The 23,088-nt window shown below is 40.6% G+C and overlaps 1 protein-coding gene across 2 annotated transcripts in view; it reads left to right on the top strand.

Moving 5' to 3' along the window:
- Nucleotides 1-23,088, top strand: part of SRGAP1 (SLIT-ROBO Rho GTPase activating protein 1) — a 233,063-nt gene that overhangs the window by 148,418 nt on the left and 61,557 nt on the right. For both annotated transcript variants that reach the window (XM_048835915.2, XM_048835914.2), the window contains exons 5-7: nucleotides 8,837-9,019; nucleotides 9,500-9,628; nucleotides 21,109-21,330. In XM_048835915.2, the coding sequence (XP_048691872.2) occupies nucleotides 8,837-9,019; nucleotides 9,500-9,628; nucleotides 21,109-21,330 (534 nt within the window). The remainder of the gene's footprint in view (nucleotides 1-8,836; nucleotides 9,020-9,499; nucleotides 9,629-21,108; nucleotides 21,331-23,088) is intronic.

The following is a 23,088-nucleotide window of genomic DNA, read 5'->3' as shown; positions in this document are numbered from 1 at the left end:
ATAATTCTCTTATCTCTGACCCAACTCAGCGTCAACCCAGGTTTGATTTTCTGCAAAGGCAACAGAGCCTTCTGAATCAGTTTTGTACCAGACACGGAATTTGCGCTGCAGTGGAATTTCAGTGGCATTTTAGAGACAGTCCAGTATGTCAATGTGGGTAGCCACAAACCCTGACACACATTGTTGAGGACTGCAAAATGACTCAACTTTCTGGAGGTCTTCGTGCATTAAATATCGTTGATAAGAACGCTGTGGCTTGGCTTGGATTGCATACACCAAATAAATAAATAAATCAGAGTATCCGCTTTCATTTAAACACAGTAAGTCCCTCTAGACCTTATGGTAGAGGAGACAATCTTGAAAAGATCGCCAGAGTGTAATTTATGCAGTGATGTCTGCCTGTGTCTGCAAACAGCCTGAAACAATAGCTTTAAGAGGTGTTAATTGCTTCATGTACCTCAATGGGCATTTGCTGCTCCAACTGAGAAACTTGACCCCAGGAATCTGGCCATGAGCCTAGGGCCTTGGATTGCCTTAATCCAGCCTTGGCCATATACAGTTTTAATAGATTCAGAGGGACTGCAGTAAGTGGTAAGTAAACTGTATTTAAACCTAGATTTAGAATGATCCTTTTGGTGTTTCTCCACTCCAGTCAAATCATTTTGCAGAAGTTAAGTGATAGTAATGACGGACAATATGTGCTGTATGACAGGTTTCAGAGTAGCAGCCGTGTTAGTCTGTATTCGCAAAAAGAAAAGGAGTACTTGTGGCACCTTAGAGACTAATGCTCAAATAAATTGGTTAGTGTCTAAGGTGCCACAAGTACTCCTTTTCTTTTTGTGAATATCTGCTGTGTATATCAAAGACCAGGAATTTTTGAGGCATCCTAAAAATACGTGTTGGTATCCTCTACTCAGCTGTCAAAACCTTCTGCCCTGACAATTTTCGTAAGCAATACAAAAATCTGTGGCATGCTGAAGTCTGAAAATGTGGGGATAGTGCAAAATAAAATGAATTTAATATTAAAATAAATAACACGGGCTGTTGTACCGATTGTATATCTCATTGCCTTATATAATTCATTAAAAATCTCCAGTATTTAATTTTAAAGGAAGTTGCTACAGAATTTTCAATTTTCATTAGGAGTGCCACCTAATACAATGATGATACACAGAAGTTTATGTCCAACTTATTGCATAGTACTAGAGATTTGATAGATAGCGAGGTCAGTAATGCCAAGATGGCAGTAAAACATCAGTGATATTTCCAGGACTTGCATCAGAGATTGGTATGGAAGTGAGTAGGATGATGAAAATGTCTAATATCCAGTCTCCTAACAGTCCTCTGAACAAAAGTGTGAGAGACCAAGGAAAATGGGAAATTAGTATAAGATTTTGCTTTATTTCTCTTGGGAAGTGCCAGCTGGCCAGATTAATGAATCACACACACACTCAATTTCCAGGAAGAAATACTACTCTACTCGAGGCAGTTTTGAAATAAATCAAAGACAGTAATTTCAGCAACAGTAAGCTGGTGTTCTGTTAAATGCCTGTTGATGTGGACACAGCAGCAAAATGAGGACAGACACACGCATGGAATTAAGTGGCAGACCACAACTTTAACACGGGGGAGGGGCACTACCCACTCATCACCCATACTTTCCTATACCAGCCATTTAATTGGTTCCAGTGCTGCAGGACTTACCATAGAACCCATAAGGCGGGGTATGCTCTCTTCAGCCCTACCCCGCAGGACTCAGTTCTTTCTGAGTCCTAGCACCCTTCCCCACCCCCACAAGAGGACCGAGGGTGCAGCAGGGTGAGGACCTCGGCCCACGAAGGCCAGAAGGTCTCATCCTATCACATGAGCCCAAGGCCCAACACCAAAATCCCAGGTCTTTTACCTCTAGAAATCTTTCTTTCTCTTAGCTGCACTGGAAACCAGCCACAGGGAGTGCCAGCAACAAGCTTGGTCACTCTCCACCCAACCACGCCACCTGGTATCGCACCACTTTCTCAATCCATGTCTGCACATGCCGTAGCCGTATGTCAGCACCTCCGTCTGATGGATATACACCATCATTCCTGAAAACTTCTGGCCGATTGTAATGGATGTCCCCATGGTGTATCATGGAACCCCCTTTCTCCAGGAATATCTTGGTGACCCCATTATTTACTTTTTCTAATCTTTCCCACAAGGGCTCTAGCCCTTTTTTGTCAGTGAGTGCAGAAGTGGTACAACCTGATCCCACTGCATGCCTCTTGTGGATACTAACAGCTTCAGCACTGAAGCCCAGCTGAGATCCGTCTGCTGTCCTGGCAGCGTCTTATGGCCCCAGTGCAATATAGGGTGCCAACAAATCCAAACATTGCGTACACTCTGGGTAGCTTCTAAAACAAACAAGCACATTGGGTTACGTATGTTTCGCCGTTCCCTGCCATCTTTTCCTTGGTGCAGACATAAGTCCTGTAGCCCTTGATTTTTAGTGCTCTATTGCCTGCACCTAACATGGTCCAAAACCCTCTGCAGCCACTGACATTTCACTGATCCTGAAAAAGTAAGTACTACATTTACCCTGGTGAAGACCACAGTAGTGCAGGGTGTTTTTCAGTACCATGCTGAATTGATACCTTGTCAGGAAGCTGCCATCACCACATGAGAACAACAGGCCTGGTTGCAGGCCCTGGATTTTAGTGAGACTCTTATCACCTTTATGGGGAACAAGTGCTCGTCTGCACATTCCTTTAACGCCACATAGGTCCCTCTTCCCTTCTGGTCTGTTTTTGAGTACTGTAAGCACAAGGACACCACTCCTGCACAGAGTTGCACATCTGTTACATTTAACGCACTCTGGGACCTGTCCGCAGCTCTTATAGACGTCAGCTGACTCACTCTCAAAGTGCCAAAGAAGGCAACAATAAATGTCGCCTTAAATAAAATGGACTGCCTCCTACAGCTGCAGCCCCAGGCAGAGCCTTTGGAAACTCCAACAGAGTGGGTAACCTGTTGTCACTCTAGCCCTCACCCCTCCAGGACCACCCTTCTAACAGTTTCCTTGCTATGAAATGCCCACATGCGTCTGGGAAACCCACCAACGTACTCCAGAAGGATAGGCCCACTAGCCGGCCAGAGATAGTGAAGGGAGCCCACCAGTGGTGGGGCAGAGGCACCATTTGTTGTGACCCCTGATATGTGGGTATAGGCCACCCACAATGAAGCCCTTCCTGTTCCCTAAATTTCGCTAATTCTGAACGGCTGGCCTTATAGGTCCTTAGAGTCCTCAGGGCAACCAAGTTTTCAACTAATCCTACTGCTGTCATGAGCCAATATCCCCAAGTTGTTGGGGCAATGGCTGCAAGTCCCTGCTGGCCAGCTGGGTTTGTTCCTGCAATTGGTCATCCTGAGAGCAAGAGAGCATCAGTAACACCATTATCCACTTCCAGGACATTTACTGCACGATAAAGGATGTTAAACCACCCACAGTGTAAAACAAAGGCCGTCACCAGCCTCATTTATTGTCTTATGACAGGGATAAATCATGCATGCAAATCGTGCAGCAAAGTCATGAAAGGGGCTAGTAATGCAATAAAAATAAGGTATTCAAAAGTTTAACAAATGGGGGGGGTGCCAAAGATGATCATAGAATACCAGGGTTGGAAGGGACCTCAGGAGGTCATCTAGTCCAAACCCCTGCTTAAAGCAGGGCCAATCCCCAATTTTTGCCCTGATCCCAAATGGCCCCCTCAAGGATTGAACTCACAACCCCAGGTTTAGCAGGCCAGTGCTCAAACCACTGAGCTAGCTCTTCAGCTGGGGAGCCATTTGGTCCAGGGCTAGCCCTGGACATGGTTCCAGGGCCACACTCATGTGGCTCCCGGCCTCCTAGGGAGCTCCCGGGGGAGTCGTAATGGAATCCCTCCTGTAGCAGGCAGAGCCCCCATGCCAAGGGAGGCAGAGGTAGGCCCTCTGCCCCTGGGGAAAGAGGCCCCGGAATTCTTACCAGCCTTCCTCTGCAACTTGAGGACTGCTGTTGCTGCTGCTGGAAGCAGATGAGTAACCCTTTCTCTGCTAGAATGGAGCCGAAAGAGGTTCCACATAGCCCCTGCGCTGGGCTAAATCCTGAGATCTGGGGATTGCTGGTCAGTTAGCACCCCCGTCCCCCAGCTGGCTAAATGGGTGACAGAGGCTCCTAGGGAGAGGAGCTACCTATTGTCCTCTAGCAAGTGTCCTCCTTTCACCACTTGCCCCATCAAGTTCCCCCACCCATTGATGCAGTTGAGTAGCATTTTCATGATAAACAAGGGACAAGACTATTAATTATGCAGTTTTATTATAAAAATTAGATTTGTTCCTTCTCTCAGCAGATAATGTTAACGTCTCGTGATATATCTTGGTGCTCTGGGCAGCTCTGATAGTTGGGGGGATGGGAAGTTTTCAACAAAAGAAGTTTAAATTTTTGAGCCAGACCTCAATCCACTATTATGAAAAATGCAGAGCGATGGGAACAATCCTATAACATAATAGCAAAGAGGAAATGAAAAACAGCCTTTTAACAAAAAAAACTTCCTGCCATGTCCCCACAAAACCCAGTTGTCTTACATAGCACAAATTACTTTCTTATTGATGGATCTGCACAATGAATTTGTGCATTTAACTAAAATAATTATCCAATTTTTCTGTAATATGCACTTCACCATGATGCGTGAGTGCCATATACTGCCCTCCATCTACATACTGAACTCCTATCAATGACACTGAGGCTTCCACACTAAAATCAAGAGTAATCTATTTCTTTGCAAATAGAGCACTTGTAATTTGGTGCAGCATAACCCTTTCCAGCCACTTTTAGGCTGACTTTGTCATAAAATAGAATATGAGGGTTGGAAGGGACCTCAGGAGGTATCTAGTCCAACCCTCTGCTCAAAGCAGGACCAATCCCCAATTTTTGCCCAGATCCCTAAATGGCTTCCTCAAGGATTGAACTCACACCCCTGGGTTTAGCAGGCCAACGCTCAAACCACTATCCCTCCCTCTAAGATGATCATAGAATACCAGTGTTGGAAGGGACCTCAGGAGGTCATCTAGTCCAACCCCCTGCTTAAAGCAGGACCAATCCCCAATTTTTGCCCTGATCCCAAATGGCCCCCTCAAGGATTGAACTCTCAACCCGGGGTTTAGCAGGCCAATGCTCAAACCACTGAGCTAGCTATTCAGCCTTTGTTGGGGGTCAGAAATCCTTATTTTAAAACATCTGTAATGCACCTATAGCACCTGCTAAATTGGCAGAATTAAACTCATTTTATTTTATAGGAAGACTGATATTGCATTTAAAGATGTCTGTCAAATACAGAGCAGGAGCGCACTGTATCTGTCATGATGACAGCCCAGCATTTGTGAAATTATGACCTTGCTCTTCCTCTTCAATGAACACTTGATGGCAGATCAATAACCACTTTTGGGACTAATTAAAGTCACTACAGTGATGTATATTCTGACAGTATGGCCTATCAGTTCAACAGTTTGTCAGGCAATTGAGAGGAGCACTGTACATTTCACCAGGATATTTGTTCCAAATAATAGCTTGAGGACCCAGATCAGAACTCTTTGTACAAGAAAATCTCCCATTGACTTCTGTAACTGAATTGGACCCTAAAAGAATTGCCACTGAAATATCTAAGTATTGATGAGCAAGATGGATATGTATTACTGATTTGATTATTTTTTAAATTGTTTTTAATTTTAAAATGCTGCCATTAGGCAGGAAATGCATCATAAATCTTATTGATCTTGTCTTTGTCTTATTGATCTTTGTCTTGATCTTGCATTAACTTTGAATTTTCCAATTATGTTGTAGATTTGCTCAAAGAGTAAAACATCCATATATTTTTGAAATAGCGGTTTCTTTAAAAAATATTTAGAAGTGAAGGTGTTTGTTTATCTCATATGGAGGGCTTTTACTAAATAAACAAAACAATAAGAAAATAAATTATAGGATAATTTAATCATTCCAATAGAGAGGCACATTCTGATGGGCAGCTTTAAAATTTGTACTGAGAATTTGTAATTCATTTAAAGAGACACTGACTGGCAGTTTAGTTGCAAAATGTAGGGTGTTTTTACATTTTCATATCAGTAGCATTTTCATAACTTCTTAAAAAAAATAAACAGGGTTTTTGTTTGGATTTCAATATTCTTATGCAGCATTTGCATTGTAACATTGCACTTCTGCATGAGAACCAGAAAGTGAAACAGACTACCAAAAAAATTAAACTAACGAGTCTGTTTTCTGAATTTAGAATTTAGAGTCCATTCCACAAGCTTTCTGTAAGCAGAAGACTTAGGCAAGGGAGGTTTTTACCAATCTCTTCTATGATTTGACATCATTTTAGACCCTCTAGTGCAAAGAGAGAGAGAACATCCCGCAAAACATGGTAGAAAATTAAGAAAAAGAGCTAACTGTGCAACTTCACATGCAAACTTCATGTTGTCTGTCTGTCTTGTGGGAACAACACCAAAAATGTTTGGGCCCAGTCACCCCTCTAATCCCTTTCATTTTGTGCAAATATCTGCCTGCTGCCTCTGCAATTAAAGTGTTGCTGCTATTAGTGATAAACACCCACTGGCAGAACCTGGGGAGGACTGTGCTTGTGAGCTCTCCAGAGAATTGCCTGAGAATGATGTAATCATAACAATGCATGAAATAGGAAGTGCCATCAACAAAACACACTATACACAAGCCAAATGCACAAAGTAAGGGCTGGTCTATACTTTGTGCACCGATTTAACGACACCTGTTAGAAACTGATATAGTTAAAATAGAATAACCTTCCAGTGTGGATGCAGACACATCATATATATGTTAATGTCACTGCTGATATCACTGCATCTGCACTAGGGCTGCACCAATTTAACTGTATTAATTTCTAAACCAACACGGTTCTCTCGTTGCAAACGCTGTGTGTAGACCAGCCCTTGGTATACTGCAAAAAAAGAACAGGAGTACTTGTGGCACCTTGGAGACTAACAAATTTATTTGAGCATAAGCTTTCGTGGGCTACAGCCCACTTCATCGGATGCATAGAATGGAACATATCGTAAGAAGATATATACACACATACAGAGAACGTGAAAAGGTGGAAGTTGCCATACCAACTCTAAGAGGCTAATTAATTAAGATGCGCTGTTATCAGCAGGAGAAGCTCAAAGCTTTGCTTTGGAAGTAGTGTCTATTGAGGTGCTGTGGATTTTGTAATCTTTACGTGTAAGGAGAGGTTGAGCTGAAGAAGGAGCTCTCTCCAGGGATATGAAGCTTGAGGGAATGGCACTCCAGTCTGGGCTTATTGGAGTCCTCCGAGAGAGCTAGTTCCTAGCAGTAATGCCTCCTGTATTCCCTTAGTGCTGCTAGCTGGAATGTCACAGCTTCTGTTTCATGTGTGTGAGACACAGTTATATCTCATCAGCTAGACTACAGGGGCTCTCTGGAAAATTGCTTCACATCTGAGTGCCTAGTTTGTTTGTAAAACAGCACTACTCAGGCTTAGCCACTTTTGTCAAGCAACTTGAGGTCTGCAGTTGAAAAAGTGCAAAGTGTCATTATGCCCTTTTTACTGGCAAAAAAACGGAGACAGAAAAACTAGATGACTTTCCTATTTGGCCCGGATGGTGGGGTAGGCCTTGGCCTCCGATCTAAAAGAGCACGGTTCTCATTCTGAGGCTGGCATGCTTTTGCTGAAAAAATCTTGTAGGCCTTCTATATAAAAAGTATCTTCTAAAGGCCACAACCCATATTTTTAATTTCCTTTTCATGTCATCTTTAATGGAATCTCGTCACTTGCTGTTCTTTTCAGTGTTTATTTTACAAAACAAAATTATTGAAAAATTATGATCTGTTGTATTTTATCAGTTCTTTTATTTCATATATATATAACATGAATCCCTCTGCATAGATTATTTCTTGCTGTTAGAAGTGCTTTTTAGTAAGAATGCCAAATGTAATGGGTAAAACATAACATTCAGTTAAATTTAAGCAATGTACAACTGGGACCCAATAGGCCTGCATTTTGTACCCAGCTTGGCCATTGCCCTGCTGTATCGCTGCTTCCTCTTCCAAACCTTTGTCTGTCTTGTCTATTTAGATTGTAGGGTCTTTGGGGCAGGGAGTATCTCTTACTATGCAAATGTATAGTGCATAGCGCAGTGCCGTGCTGTTCTGAATGCATCCTGCCGTAATATAATAATATCATTTCCATATATTAGGTATTTTTGCATAGAAGCTGTAATCCTATGTTTGCAAATGTATTCAAAAATCAACTCATTTTGAAATGCTGTACCAAATTTTCTGTGTTCATTAAGGAAGGAAGTGAACAGTCTGCTGTTTTATTTTCAATATAGATCACATTTTAGTTCTATCAACAGCTTAAGTGCTAAATAGTTTAGTACTTACATACATTATGCACAATTAGAGTTCTCCAAAAGCTTTTGGGATTTTTTTGCACAAAACTTTAAAAAACATCTGTTCTATATTCACCTGAAATAGCATACAGCAGGCTGCTGAGAATCAGTGCTAAGCCATGTTTCAAAAGCTGTCAAATGAGACTAAGTCACCATTGAGCCTATCCAGCTGGGAGTCCTCCTCAATGTCTGCCAGCCTATGAAAGCTTCTTAGGCCTTGCTGACTATTCAGCTACAGAAGCTGCTTCTATTTCTTTAGCGCATGCCACCTGCTGAGGCTTCATAAGATGGTATTTTTATTCAGGGGCCCTGTGATTTTTTTTTTTATGAGAAGCTTTTTTATATCCATTGTCTCTTAACTCTTCTTTGACCGTCTCTTCCACAGGTCATGAAAACATACCATATGTATCATGCAGAGAGCATCAGTGCAGAAAGCAAGTTGAAGGAGGCAGAGAAGCAAGAAGAAAAACAGATTGGGAGATCAGGAGACCCTGTCTTTCATATTCGACTAGAGGAGAGACACCAGAGGAGGAGTTCTGTGAAGAAGATTGAGAAAATGAAGGAAAAAGTAAATAGGATTTCATTAAAAGCTGGTTGTCCTGTTTAATTTGAAATAAATTCAGTGTAGTTCTGAGTTTCCTTTGAAGCTGTAGCTTAGATGTATATGTTTCTATAGAATGGTTTTAGAGAGAGATTGTCCATTAAGGAAATATGTGGCATATAATGAGTTTAATATAATCTGTGATAAACTAGCAGTAGCTAGTTAGATATATTAATGTTATAAACTAGTAGTAGCTTACAGAGAACTTGTAATTCAGAGATAGTGAGTGATTTTACTCCCCGTAATTTCCTCATTACATGGCTTGTTCATAAATTACATTTTCTGTTGATGGGGTTTTGAAATTGTGTTTCTGTTAAATGCATAGCAAAAATTGAAGTTTCTTTCTAGTTGATAGTAACAATTCATGCGCACTTATCTATTTTGTTGAATGATAAATTTGAGGTATTCAAACTTTCTCTCTATATTAATACACAATTTCTTTCTCAGCGTCAAGCAAAATACTCTGAAAACAAGCTGAAATCTATTAAAGCCCGAAATGAGTACCTACTAACCCTTGAAGCAACCAACGCTTCTGTTTTCAAGTATTATATTCATGACCTTTCAGATTTAATTGATGTAAGTACTTGATGTTTATACCTATATTCTCTTCAGGAGTAATACGTAGTGTTTTTTTGTCTGCTTTTCATCTTCAAAGAGGACGTGTACAATGTTTAGTTACATTTGTCACTGATCATATAGTATATTGATCGCTATAATATTTCATAGTGGAACCAATGGGTTTTCCTTTTAGTTTTATATTTTACAAAAACAAATGCTGGTGGGAAGCTGGGTTCATTTTTTTCCCCTAGGTGACTGGAGAAAACATGGCAACAATAGCACTAAACACAGAAATGGTTGGCCATTTCCACATTATGGTGGGAAATGTTTCTGCAACAAGAATGAAGAATTTTAATGCTGCAAGTTAAAAACTTTAAACTGTGGTTTTACTCTCTAAAGTGACCACATAAAAATGGTACCTTACTCAAAAAACCCTGTTCCTTATATGTACTCAGAATCACTTATGTTAATTTTAATGGCAAAAAATACATTTTTACTGATTTTTAGTCCTGTTAGCACTGCATAGACTATACTGGATCAATTCCACCTTGTACATCATCAACACAAATGTCTGATGAGTTTCAATGAGTTACATCTGTACAAAGCCATTGAAGGCAGTGGGGTTACACAGGTGTAACTTATCAGAATTTGGCCTGCAGAATCTGTATGCAAGTGATGGAAGAAACCCAGCTTGACTCTGAGCCCAGGATGAGGTTGCAGGCCTGGCATTTTAAAAAAAAAAAAGTAAACTTATTGTATTAGATACAGAAAACTTTGAGACAGGAAACATCAGATCACCATATTTATAATCACTTTTCAGAGTAGAACTACACTTTAAATGGCATATATATTCACAAATGTCATGCACTGACATCAAGATGTTCTATATTATGGGACAAGCTTGCTTGACTCTGTTTTATAGCATGGGTTTATTGCAGGCCTTGAAAAATTTACGTGACACTGACTAGCCAAGGTGCAAAATCCCCACTGCAATTTAATGGACTAGAATAGCTGTGTAGTTTAGTGTTTAATTATAATATTGTAACATTATAACTTCCTTTTAATATAAATATTTTTAATGTAACTTACGTAATTTCTCTTGCTTTTGTTATTTTATTTTCCTTCTGCCTTCACAATACCTTTTTTCCTTCTTTCTTCTAAGAAATGGCGTATCTTTTCTTGCTGTTTTCTCAATATCATTTATTTCCTCTTTTCCAGTTTCCTCTTCTCTTCCTCTTTCTTTTACTCTGTTGCATGCTCCCTCTCTTCCCCTTTGTTTTGTCTCCCAGTTCTCCCAAAATCTCTCTCCCTTAGCACCCATATTTGTCTTTTCTGTCATTTCCCCACCCACATCCATGCATCCACTCACCCCAATCCACCTCCTCATACACTGAAAAATTTACCTGACTCCTAATAGTCAGAAGATAAAGTCAGAGGACTAATCTAAGATTAGAGCCTCCTCTGTACAGGGACTACACGTTAAGTGAGAAATCAAGCTCTCCAAGACTCTTAGACTGCTGTCCCTGGACCCTGTTTGGGGGTTCCATTTTTGTAGCCTCTAGTTAGTAGTTATCTGACAAAGGTACACCCCGTCTATCTGCTGGAAGGAGGAAAGGAGGATTTTTTTCTGTTTTTCCACCACCATCACTACAGAGCCTCCTCTGCAAGGGTTTTGGTGATGTCCCTGCTAATCGTCACCTTGTCTGGCCTCTATTTTTGAGTCATCCTCCCCAGAGAATAGCTCCAGTCCCTGTTTCCAGTTTTGGAAAGAACTTTCTCAAGCTGCAGATTGGAAAATTGACCTGATTCTGTCAATTTCACTGATCTCCACAGAGTTTTCAATAGCAGGAGTGAAAACTGACCAGACCAAACTGTTTTCACTGACCTGGAGGAAAGATACTACCAGAAGCAGAAGCACTGAAGCTGTTTGTCGACAGACTTACAAAGACAACATTGCATTGGCTAACATTTGAGGTTCATGTTTGAAAAGCTATTGGCACAATCATAAAGACTGGATTTTTTAATGTCAGAAAACTTAAAATCAACAGAATTTAGTGGCACTTGCATGGGAAAGATACCTATTCATAATGGATGAGTAGCTTTTCAAGCCATGGGTGAATATATGCAATAACAATTTTAAATAGGCAACATTGTTTTAAATATGACCATTCCTTAAAGAATTTAAATGAAGGATTGGACTTTGCACTCCATTTACACCATTGATTTACAGGACTCAGCTGTAATTATGTGTAGCTGGAAATTGGTTCAGAGCCATGTTCAGCAATGTAATGTTGCTGTCACGTAATGTTTAAATGAAGTGTCTTTCAGACATTCATGTCTAATCAGAATATTGTCTATATAAGAAGTCAGTATAGATTTTTTTTTAAGTGTTTACTATTTCACAAAGGAAACAGTGTTTTGTAAATGGAAAAGTTCTCACAAGGCTTTTGGGTTCATAATCACAATATGAAACATGCTTTCTACTGCCCACATGTTGTGGTGAATTTAAGAAATCTCATGCTGTAAAACTATTAATGCAATGTTACAATCCTGACTTAAATTTACAAAAGTGAGGAAATTCAGTGTTGTAGTTGCTTATTCGCTCTCTGTCTTCTCTACCTTGTCATCATCTGCCCTCCCTCCCATGCATCCTTGCACGTACACATTATGAAGTCAGTTCTCCACTGCATCTAAGTGCTGATCATACAGGAGAGATTGGGAATGGGATGGAGCTGGTTACACTGCCTGAGTTGTGCAAAAGGACCAGAGTAATATGGAATCTAGTCCTATGTTGGGCAGTATATATTCAATACATAATACTGAGAAGCAACCCATGCCACTGGATACATATATCTTGCAGTGATGACTTAGCTATGTGCAGGTGTACAATGAACTATTTTGTATACTGATTGTAATAAATTATCTAATTATGCAAATAAATTAACATAGAAGAGGTGTTCTGTCATATTAGCCTATCTTAATGACCGCATGTTATAGGATGTGTTTAAATATTTTGTGTGTGTGTACACATATGTACACATTTCTGCATTTGAAAAGAACTACAAAGTAAATAATTTCTTTTGGGAGTATTGCAACAGAATGAACAGGATTAAATTTTTCAAGTAACAGTTCATAGTGTGTATATTACCCTAAAATGTAATACAACTTGATTTTGGCAAATTCATACAGATGATCCTAAACTGTAACTCTTCAGCTGAACCCTGAACTCACTTTGAACTCTTCAATTCATTCATTTAATTAACAAAGCCTAGTGCTTCTTTCTTAAAATGCTGCTGTGCAGTTAATAATCTTATTAAGCCTTCATAAGAAAAGCCAGATAAAAATGTACCTTGAGTCTTAATCATTTTATGGAATAAGTTTTGAGGCCAACCTTGGTAAAATGAGTGGTAGGATAAACATTCTTGAATATGTACAATTGTTTCTATTTCCTTTTTATGCAAGCAGAGGAATTTGGATGTCTCTTAAATAGATTATTTCCCTTCTATTGGACCTACTGTAGATTTACTTCATTTGCAGGAGAGAGTGTACTTTTGACTTATATTGTGTGGAAAAACTGGAAGAGAATGTTTTTCAACTAGACTGAGCAAGCTTCATTTGGTTTGTGGGGATGTTTCTTAAAACTAGAGATCTCTGAGCAGCAGTACAGTACATACCCCTGTTAATCTGAGTGCTTGTCCATATGGTGCATATCATTGTTCAGTTATTTGAAAATTGCTATGCCATTCAGATTACAAGGTTTGTCTGTTTGTAATAGGAAGGTATGAGCCCTTTTTCAGACATTTCAAGCACCCACATAATGTAACAGTAAATGCTGAAGAAACAGCAATCAAAACAGAACAGCATCAACAGCAAATCTGCCTGTAGCCCTGGAATATATAAAATATTCACTATTCATTCTTCCTTGGAGGCCTTCTAATTATGTTCTGTAGTAATGTTTGGGATGAATAGGAGTTTAAAGGGATTTCTAATGTTGTGGGTATTGCTTCTGACCAAACCCTTCATGAAGTTGATTTGTCCTCTAAAGATGTCGTGTCCTGTGCTTTTGTAGTCATTCATAGATCACATTTGAAATAAGGCTAAATTCTATGCAGCTCACCATCTTTATTTCATAAGTTTCTGTGTTGGGGTTTGCAGACCCCAAACTAAATCAAGGCATGGCATAGAGCAGTCCTGGGCTAGGGAGGCCCCACCCCTCAGCAGCTGCTGGGCATGCTCCAGAGGGATAGTTTATAAGAGCACTAGTAGCCAAGGGGAAAGGGAGGAAGGAGCTACAGGCTCCACCATGATTCCTGGAGTTGTTTGAGAAGTTGCTACAGCATTGTTAAGGCTACTCTGGAAACAGAAGCTACTAAAGTTAGATACTTTTAAATTAGCAGGTCCAGATAACTTGCATCCAAGAGCTTTTAAAAAGCTGGCTGAGGAGCTTGCTGGACAGTTAATGTTTCACTGAATCATGGATTACTGGGGAACATCCAGAAGACTGGAAGAAAGCTAATGTGACAATTTTTTAAAAGGGTAAATTGGATGACCCAGGTAATTATAGACCTGTCAGTCTGACTTTGATCCTGGGCAAGATAATGGAGTACGGCTGATACAGGAGTAGATTAATAAAGAACTAAAGGAGGGTAATGTAATTAATGCAAATAACATGGGTTTATGGAAGTTAGATCCCGTCAAACTAACTTGATATGCCTTTTTGCTGGGGGGCGGGGACGAGAATACAAATTTTTTTGATAAAGGTCATAGTGTTCATGTAATAGTCTTCTGTAAGGCATTTGACTTGGTGCTGCATGATATCTTGATTTAAAAACTAGTATGATGTAAAATTTACATGTCACACATTATGTGGATTAACTGGCTAACTGAAAGATCTCAAAATATAACTATAAAACAGAGAATCCTCACCAAGTGGGTCTGTTTCCAGTGTGGTTCAGGGATTGGTTCTTGTGTCTACTTTATTTAACATTTTTATCAATGGACTGGGAAGAAAACATAAAATAATCACTGATAGTTTGCACATGACCCAAAAATTTGGGGAGTGGTAAATAACGAAGAGGACAGGACACTGATTCAGCGTGATCTAGGTCACTTGATAAACGGGGCACAAGCAAACAATATTGGTTTTTAATATAGAAAACGTATACACCTAGGAACAAAGAATGTAGGCCGTACTTACAGGATGGGGGACTCAAGCCTGGGAAGCAGTGACTCTGAAAAAGATTTTTGGATTGTAGTGCATAGTCAGCTGAACTTGAGCTCCCAGAGTGACACTGTGGCCAAAAGAGCAAATGCAATCCTGGGAAGCATAAACAGGGAAATCTCAAGTAGGTGTAGGAAGATTATTTTACCTCTGGATTTGGTGGGCCACTGTTAGAATATTGTGTCCAGTTCTGGTGCCCACAATTCAAGAAGGATTTTTATAAATTGGAGAGGGTTCATAGAAGAGCCATGAGAACAATTAAGACTCGAAAACCTGTCTGATAGTGATAGACTCAAGGAGCCTAATCTATTTAGTTTAACAAAGAGAAGGTTGGGACTGACTTGATTACAGTCTATAACTACCTACATGGGGAACAAATTTTCAATAATGGGCTCTTCAGACTAGCAGAGAAAGGTATAACAAGATCCAGGGGCTGGAAATTGAAGTGAAACAAATTCAGACTGGAAATAAGGTGTACATTTTTAACAGTGAGAGTAATTAACCACTGGAACAATTTACCAAGTGTCATGGTGGATTCTCCATCACTAACCATTTTTAAATCCAGATTGGATGTTTTTTTAAAAGATCCGCTCTAGGAGCTATTTTGGGCAAGTTCTATGCCTGTATTACACACGAGGTCAGATTAGATGATCACAATAGTCCCTTCTAGCCTTAGAATCTATGAAAACCAGCTTGAACCTGCTGCACCCAAAAGTCTAGGAAAACTAAACACCACCTCTGGGCATTTCCACGAGTCAGTACTTCCCCAATGGCAAGCACTAAGTCTGTGTATATAAAAGAAAACTTTTAATAAAAGGGAGAGGGATCACAGCATTAATTTGGGAAAACATTGCAACAGTGATTCAAAAGTATGCAAATCATAAGTGAACTCCTGCCCCACACTATTTTGGACAGGAGTCCTTTCCTTCAGTTTCCCACCTTCAGGTGTGAAATTCCAGTAGACAAATGTCTGTTTAACATGCCTTTCCCTCAGTTGCACCCCTGTCATAAATATAAAGGGAAGGGTAAACACCTTTAAATCCCTCCTGGCCAGAGGAAAAACCCTTTCACCTGTAAAGGGTTAAGAAGCTAGGATAACCTCGCTGGCACCTGACCAAAATGACCAATGAGGAGACAAGATACTTTCAAAGCCGGAAGGGAGGGAAGCAAAGGTTTGTCTCTGTCTGTGTGTTGCTTTTGCCGGGACCAGAGCAGGAATGCAGGTCAAAACTTCTGTAAAGAGTGAATAAGCAATCTAGTTAAATATGCATTAGATTCTGTTTTGTTTAAATGGCTGATAAAATAAGTTGTGCTGAATGGAATGTATATTCCTGTTTTTGTGTCTTTTTGTAACTTAAGGTTTTGCCTAGAGGGATTCTCTGTGTTTTGAATCTGATTACCCTGTAAGGTATTTACCATCCTGATTTTACAGAGGTGATTCTTTTACCTTTTCTTTAATTAAAATTCTTCTTTTAAGAACCTGATTGCTTTTTCATTGTTCTTAAGATCCAAGGGTTTGGGTCTGTGTTCACCTGTGCAAATTGGTGAGGATTTTTATCAAGCCTTCCCCAGGAAAGGGGGTGTAGGGTTTGGGAGGTTTTTGGGGGGAAAGATGTTTCCAATCGGGCTCTTTCCCTTTTATATATTTGTTAGATGCTTGATGGTGGCAGCAATAAAGTCCAAGGGCAAAAGGTAAAATAGTTTGTACCTTGGGGAAGTTTTAACCTAAGCTGGTAAAAATAAGCTGAGGGGGTTTTTCATGCAGGTCCCCACATCTGTACCGTAGAGTTCAGAGTGGGGAAGGAACCTTGACAACCTCACTCACAGCTTATCTGTGGTCAGCAAAGTATCAGAGTCCCGGGGTATATTAGGGTGGGTTTGGGAGATGATTGAGTGAGACCTCTGCTTCAAAAAGAAAAGAAGTACTTGTGGCACCTTCGAGACTAACAAATTTTTTGAGCATAAGCTTTCGTGAGCTACAGCTCACTTCATAGCTCATGAAAGCTTATGCTCAAATAAATTGGTTAGTCTCTAAGGTGCCACAAGTCCTCCTTTTCTTTTTGCCTATACAGACTAACACGACTGCTACTCTGAAACCTCTGCTTCAGCTTGCCACTGCTGTTTCTACTGCTGCTGTTGCTCACGGCTGCTGCTTCTCTTTGCTGTGATGTCATGGTTTGAGTTTCCACCATATAACCCATCTCCTAATGATTTCACTGGGTAGAGAGGAACTCACTGCTGCTGCCTGTTCTGCGTGGTGTTTCACCACAGCCCTGTCCCCACACCAGGACTAAGCCCCCAGGCCAGTTTATTAGTGTGATTTCAGTTCTAGAGATCTTTGAGAGGAAACAAGGATGCGCAATTGAATCCATTCAGCTCTGTCTTTAAACACTGGAGGGGAAAGGTCAAATGATATATAAGGCCCTTTAAACAGAGTCTACACTGTGTGCTGACCCGCTCTGACTTTCACTTGGACTTGGCATCACTATCTCCACTTAGCAAGTGAGGTTGAAGGACCTCACCTTCTCAATTAGAGCATACTACGTAAGGTTCTGCTGCCCTTTATACATACAATAAGCATAACAACATTTTATTATACCTGCATCCAAATCTAAAGTGAACTTTAACCCAAAACAGCCAAAATTCATCACTTTGCAAAGCAGGTCTGTCTACTGATCATGTAGGCAAAGTAGTTGTGTCTATGCAAATGCAGTCTGCTCCTGAAGTCTTTTGCACAGTTCATCAATAGATGCTAGGGGAGAGCTTATTCAGATCATCTGTCCAGCTTCAATGGCTATCCATTAGTTGGCTATGGATCTCTTTAACCACAAGGACTTTCTGCTTTCACTTATTGATGAGTGAATCTCACAAAGGTTCAGAGGTTGAGTTCAGTTTGGATAAATGTCAAAATGTTTTGGTTGCTTATTCAAACTTTCCAGATGTCTTGGCTCTGCAGGCTAGAGTCTGAAAATCTTGAGAGAATGTGCTTTTGTGAGAGATTTGACAATTGCACTCCTAGCAGTGACAGCAGTTTGTAAGGTTCTGAAACTTTTAGATAGTTTTGGTTCTAGAAATGGAGGAAGGTTAAAAAATGGTGACTCTTATCATTTCCAAACTGGTTCAGCCATCCCTATTTTTCACCTGTCATTGCAAGTTTACTCTGGTGGTAGATTAAACCTTTCATCCTTTCTTTTCTTAGTAGTCTTTGGGATACTGCCTGACAGAACCTTTCACGGAGTGCAAAAATCTCTGATCCATCCACAACAAATTGGGTTTTGGATTGGGGCATTGTTTGAAAATATATAGGTATATTTTAACCCAGGCCTTTGAGGTACCAAGCTTCATAGAGTTTTTGTTTTTTTTTTGGGGGGGGGGGTGTTTTTTTGTGGGGGGGAAGGGGGTTAGAGTGTCTGGATTTTCTTGTTAAACAAAGTAAAGGCAAATTGTCATTCAGTCAAATTTTATTTTTATTCACATATTAATTTTGAAGCACAAATCCAGATTCAAACATTAAACTCCATGTACAAATCTACTGTGCAGAAGTCTCATTCTCACTTCTCTTGCTGGCAATAAGAGTGCTGTGAAGTGCTGAAGAAGGTGTCCTTCACTTGAGAAACCCTTCAGGTTGATTCAGAAGCAGTACTAAGTTTCAAAGAGTGTCCCATGCAGCCTTATTTACCCAAACTAATGATGATTGTGGTTTTTCTTCTTGTGGTTGAAGATGGTTGCTTAGTGAATTGAGGGGTGAATCCTGGCATCTTTGGGACTATCAGAGGATGAAGGCTGCAACACCATTTTTTGGCTCTCTGGAGAAGCTACATCAAAATTCCATGTGCTTCTTGTTGTGATTTCCTCTATAAATCAATAAGTTATTTTGTTAATACAAATCTGAAAGTTCCTATTTTCCTAAATTCAGATTCTAACTGTTTGTAGTTTTAAAACAAGTAACTAACTGGCCACTACAGTAAAACTAGCCATTGCCATTTGTATTTCTTTTTCCTCTCAGTTTAGCCTCCCATGAGTTCTTGCTGAAATTAATACTCCTAAAATAAAAACAGCTGGCCTGATCCTCTTTCTTACCATCAATTTTTGTCTGTCTTTTCATGCAAGATAGTGAGTTGAATTAAAAAGCTTATTTAACACAGAACAAGGGGAAAAACAGAGAGAGGTAATTCCTTTACAAATAAATGCTAACACCCTTATTTTTTTAGTGTGGAAACCTTTAAAATATGGATGTGGTTAGATTAAAAAGTTAGGGACTTTGGTTTCAGTAAATGTAACACAAATTTTCCAGTGTGGTGGGGAAAGGCTATCATTGGACATGCACTTGACTAAGATTGAAATCCTTCTTTTGTAGATTTAAAATGGTTCATGTATTGTGTTTTGGGTGGCCATTATCCCATCAGCAGTAAATGACCTGCAGTTACCTCTAAGGCTGAAAGCTGCTGCTCATCACAGTAGTTTTGTGGTCAGTAATGTGAATGAAACAACCCTTTTTCGTCATAGATTTCAGAGCAGAATTTGATCTCTTAGGACTAGTGATTAGAGTCCTAAACATGTAGCAAGGTGTGAAAGATTTGTTTTCATTGAAGGGAATTTTTACACTCAGCTATGGTAAATAGTTTGGAAATTCTTTGTATATATAAGACAGAGGGATCAAAGCATGATATTACTTTCCCTAAGAGACTATAACAGTTAAGAGGGAGGTGCATATGCACGAATACACAATAGGCTTGCTTCACCCTGCTGGAGTGGGGTGGAATGCAAAGTGCCTTTTTGCACCATTCTACCTATGGGCTCTGCAGAGGGAGGACAGCTTTAAACTTCAGTTGGGCTCCCAGGGTGACTGAAGGTGACTGGGGGATGCACTGAAGTAGCATGTTCCCCAACTGCCCTAGCCATGCACCCTCCCTGACTGGTGCCAACCTCTCTTAAGGCTGTAGTGTCCTTGGGGACACCCTAGTACAGTGGTTCTCAACCTTTTCAGACTACTGTAACCCTTTCAGGAGTCTGATTTGTCTTGTGTACCTCAAGTTTCACCTCACTTAAAAACTACTTGCTTACAAAAACAGACATAAAATTACAAAAGTGTCACAGCACGCTATTACTGAGAAATTGCTGATTTTCTCATTTTTACCTTATATTTATAAAATAAATCGATTGGAGTATAAATATTGTACTTACATTTCAGTGTGACACTTGAGCCTGTTTTTCACTTGTGAACGTTGTGTGAAGCCCAAGCCCCAGGCAGTGTGGCTGAAGCATGTTACTTAGCTTTGTGGGGTCCAGGCAGTTGCCCTGCTTGCCACCCCCTAATGCGACTCCCCTAAACCCAGACCTCAACCCCCCTCGGGGCTGCAACCCCCAGATTGAGAAACACTGACCTAGATGAGTTGAATATCCCCTGGAATACCTCAGAGTACCCCCAGGGATACACATACCCCTGGTTGAGAACCACTGCCCTAGCAGATACTGGACATTTTGTTCTGCTGCAAACAGCCTCCTGACAGAGGTTCTGAAAGTGTAAACCAAGGCAGGATCAAGCCTGAAAGCTCTGATTTTCTTTAAAAATAGGTGTTGATGAATATTATTTGCTTAGTTATAGCTTTAAAATATGAATAAAAGATGGAAAAAGCAAATCAATGATGTTTTAAGAGGCATTTTTACTCTTTTTAAAACGTTTTACTAAATACATTTTTACTCTGTTTTAGAGGAGGATTTCATTGTGATTTAAACCAAAAAACATCTCAAAGAGAGGAGAGTGCTTTGGGTGTTAATCCAAGCACTGGACTGACAAACGGGAACTCTAATTTTAATTCTGACTATGCCACTGACTTTACTAGCTTGTCTTGGAGAGGTTATATAAGACCAGATAAAAAAAAAAGTCTAAGGTTCATACACAGAAATGATATAGAAACGTGTCCATTAGCGTGTACAAACTCCCATTTTTCTGTGCAACTGTGGCAATTGCACGTGTATATCCAGAAACATGAATTCGCTTCTGTGTACAGACCTCTGGTCTCCCTTTTGAAATTGTGCTTTAATCTCTCTGCTTTCATTTTTCCATCCATCAGATGGGAATAATAGCTACTTATCACCTTGACATGGCTGTTGTGAGGTTTAATTAGTTAGTTTGTAAAGCACTTTGCAGATGAAAAAAACAAAACATTGATACTATTAGTTCTTAATTGTTGTTACGCAGTTTTTTATGTTATGGCTATTGCAAAATGTCTCTGCTTTTTAAATTTGTTTTCTTCTCTCTTTGTTGTGTTATTAGTGTTCCGATCTTGGATACCATGCAAGTCTGAACAGAGCCCTAAGAACATATCTCTCTGCAGAGTATAACCTTGAAACATCTAGACATGAGGGCCTAGATATAATTGAGAATGCTGTTGACAGCTTGGAGCCACGAAGTGACAAGCAGAGATTCATGGAGATGTACCCCACTGCCTTTTGTCCGCCAATGAAATTTGAGTTCCAGTCTCATATGGGTGATGAGGTCAGTAGTTAGTGACTTCTTAGAGACAAGTAGGGTAAATCCAAACCAATAATTTCTGTTTCTGCACAAAGGAAAACTTCCCTGGTGTGAATTCTGAATTATTTTCTGCAGGATGTGGCTTTCATCCACTTCTACAAAGAATCTAGTTAAAGTGAAATGTAAGCCAGTATTATTTATGCAGACACAAATGGATCAGCAAACAAAACCTTTGGCAGATCTGGAAACATGCTATTCAGAGTTGCTCAAAATAATTCTGATGCAAGAGCAATCCTTTGTTGTTGTGTTTTGTATTACACTATAATGACATTGGCTCAGATTCTCTTCGTTTCCAAGATGTGCCCAGCACAGAAACAGAGGCAATGATGGCTTTATATCACGAACCACCCAGTGGGGCTTCCCAGTGCAACTTAGAGGGGCCTCAGAGCTGTTCTGCACTGCACTTGGAGCATATCATCTGGAGATTGCCAGAATGCAAGCGGTCTCCAACCATGCCCCTATTTTCCACTACATTAGGGACTGGTGGGAGCATAGAATGCTACAGTATCTGGGGATTTCCCTTCCGCAAGGGAAATCTTGGATGTGCACTGCTTTGTGGCCCTGTAGCAGCCAAAAGCCATATTGCAGAGGAACATCAATTCCTATCTATTTTCATAGAATATTGTGACTATTTCCTCATCTTAGGGTATGTCTATACTGTGAAATTAGGTAGATTTTATAGAAGTCGATTTTTAGAAGTCTATTTTTTACAGTCGATTGTGTATGTCCCCACTAAGCGCATTAAGTCAGCGGAATGTGTCTTCAATACCGTGGCTAGCATCAACTTACAGAGCGGTGCACTGTGAGTAGCTATCCCACAGTTCCCCGCAGTCTCCGCTGCCCATTGGAATTCTGGGTTAAGCTCCCAATGCCTGATGGGGCAAAAACATTGTCGAGTTTGGTTTTGGATACATGCCGTCAGTCCCCCCTCCCTCCATGAAAGCAACGGCAGACAGTCATTTTGTGCCTTTCTTCCTGGGTTACCCGTGCAGATGCCATACCATGGCAAGCATGGAGCCCGCTCAGCTCACTGCTGCTGTTGTGAGCATTGTAAACACCTTGTTCATTATCCTGGAGTATGTGCAGAACTGGGCTAAGAAACACCAGCATGAGGACGATTGTGATGAGGGCATGGACATAGATGTTCCTGAAAGCACAGGATGTGGCAATTGGGACATCATGGCTGCAGTGGGGCAGGTTGATACAGTGGAACGCCGATTCTGGGTCCAGCAAACAAGCACAGACTGGTGGGACCTCATAGTGTTGCAGGTATGGGATGATTCACAGTGGCTGCGAAATTTTCGCATGCATAAGGCCATTTTCCTTGAACTTTGTGAGTTGCTTTTCCCCGCCCTGAAGCACAGGAATACCAAGATGAGAGCTACCCTGACGGTTGAGAAGTGAGTGGCGATAGCCCTGTGGAAGCTTGCAACGCCTGACTGCACCGGTCAGTTGGGAATCAATTTGGAGTAGGCAAGTCTACTGTGGGGACTGCTGTGATCCAAGTAGCCAATGCAATCACTGATGTTCTGCTATCAAGAGTGACTCTGGGAAATGTGCAGGTCAGACTGGATGGCTTTGCTTCAATGGGGTTCCCTAACTGTGGTGGGGCGATAGACAGAACACATATCCCTATCTTGGCTCCGGACCACCTTGCCAACCAGTACGTAAACCGCAAGGGATACTTCTCAATGGTGCTGCAAGCACTGGTGGATCACAAGG

The sequence above is a fragment of the Caretta caretta genome, chromosome 1, assembly GCF_965140235.1.
Source record: "Caretta caretta isolate rCarCar2 chromosome 1, rCarCar1.hap1, whole genome shotgun sequence".
NCBI classification, from domain to species: Eukaryota; Metazoa; Chordata; order Testudines; family Cheloniidae; genus Caretta; species Caretta caretta.
The sequence above is the reverse complement of the archived record's forward strand: the minus strand, read 5'-3'. Positions and strand labels throughout refer to the sequence as shown.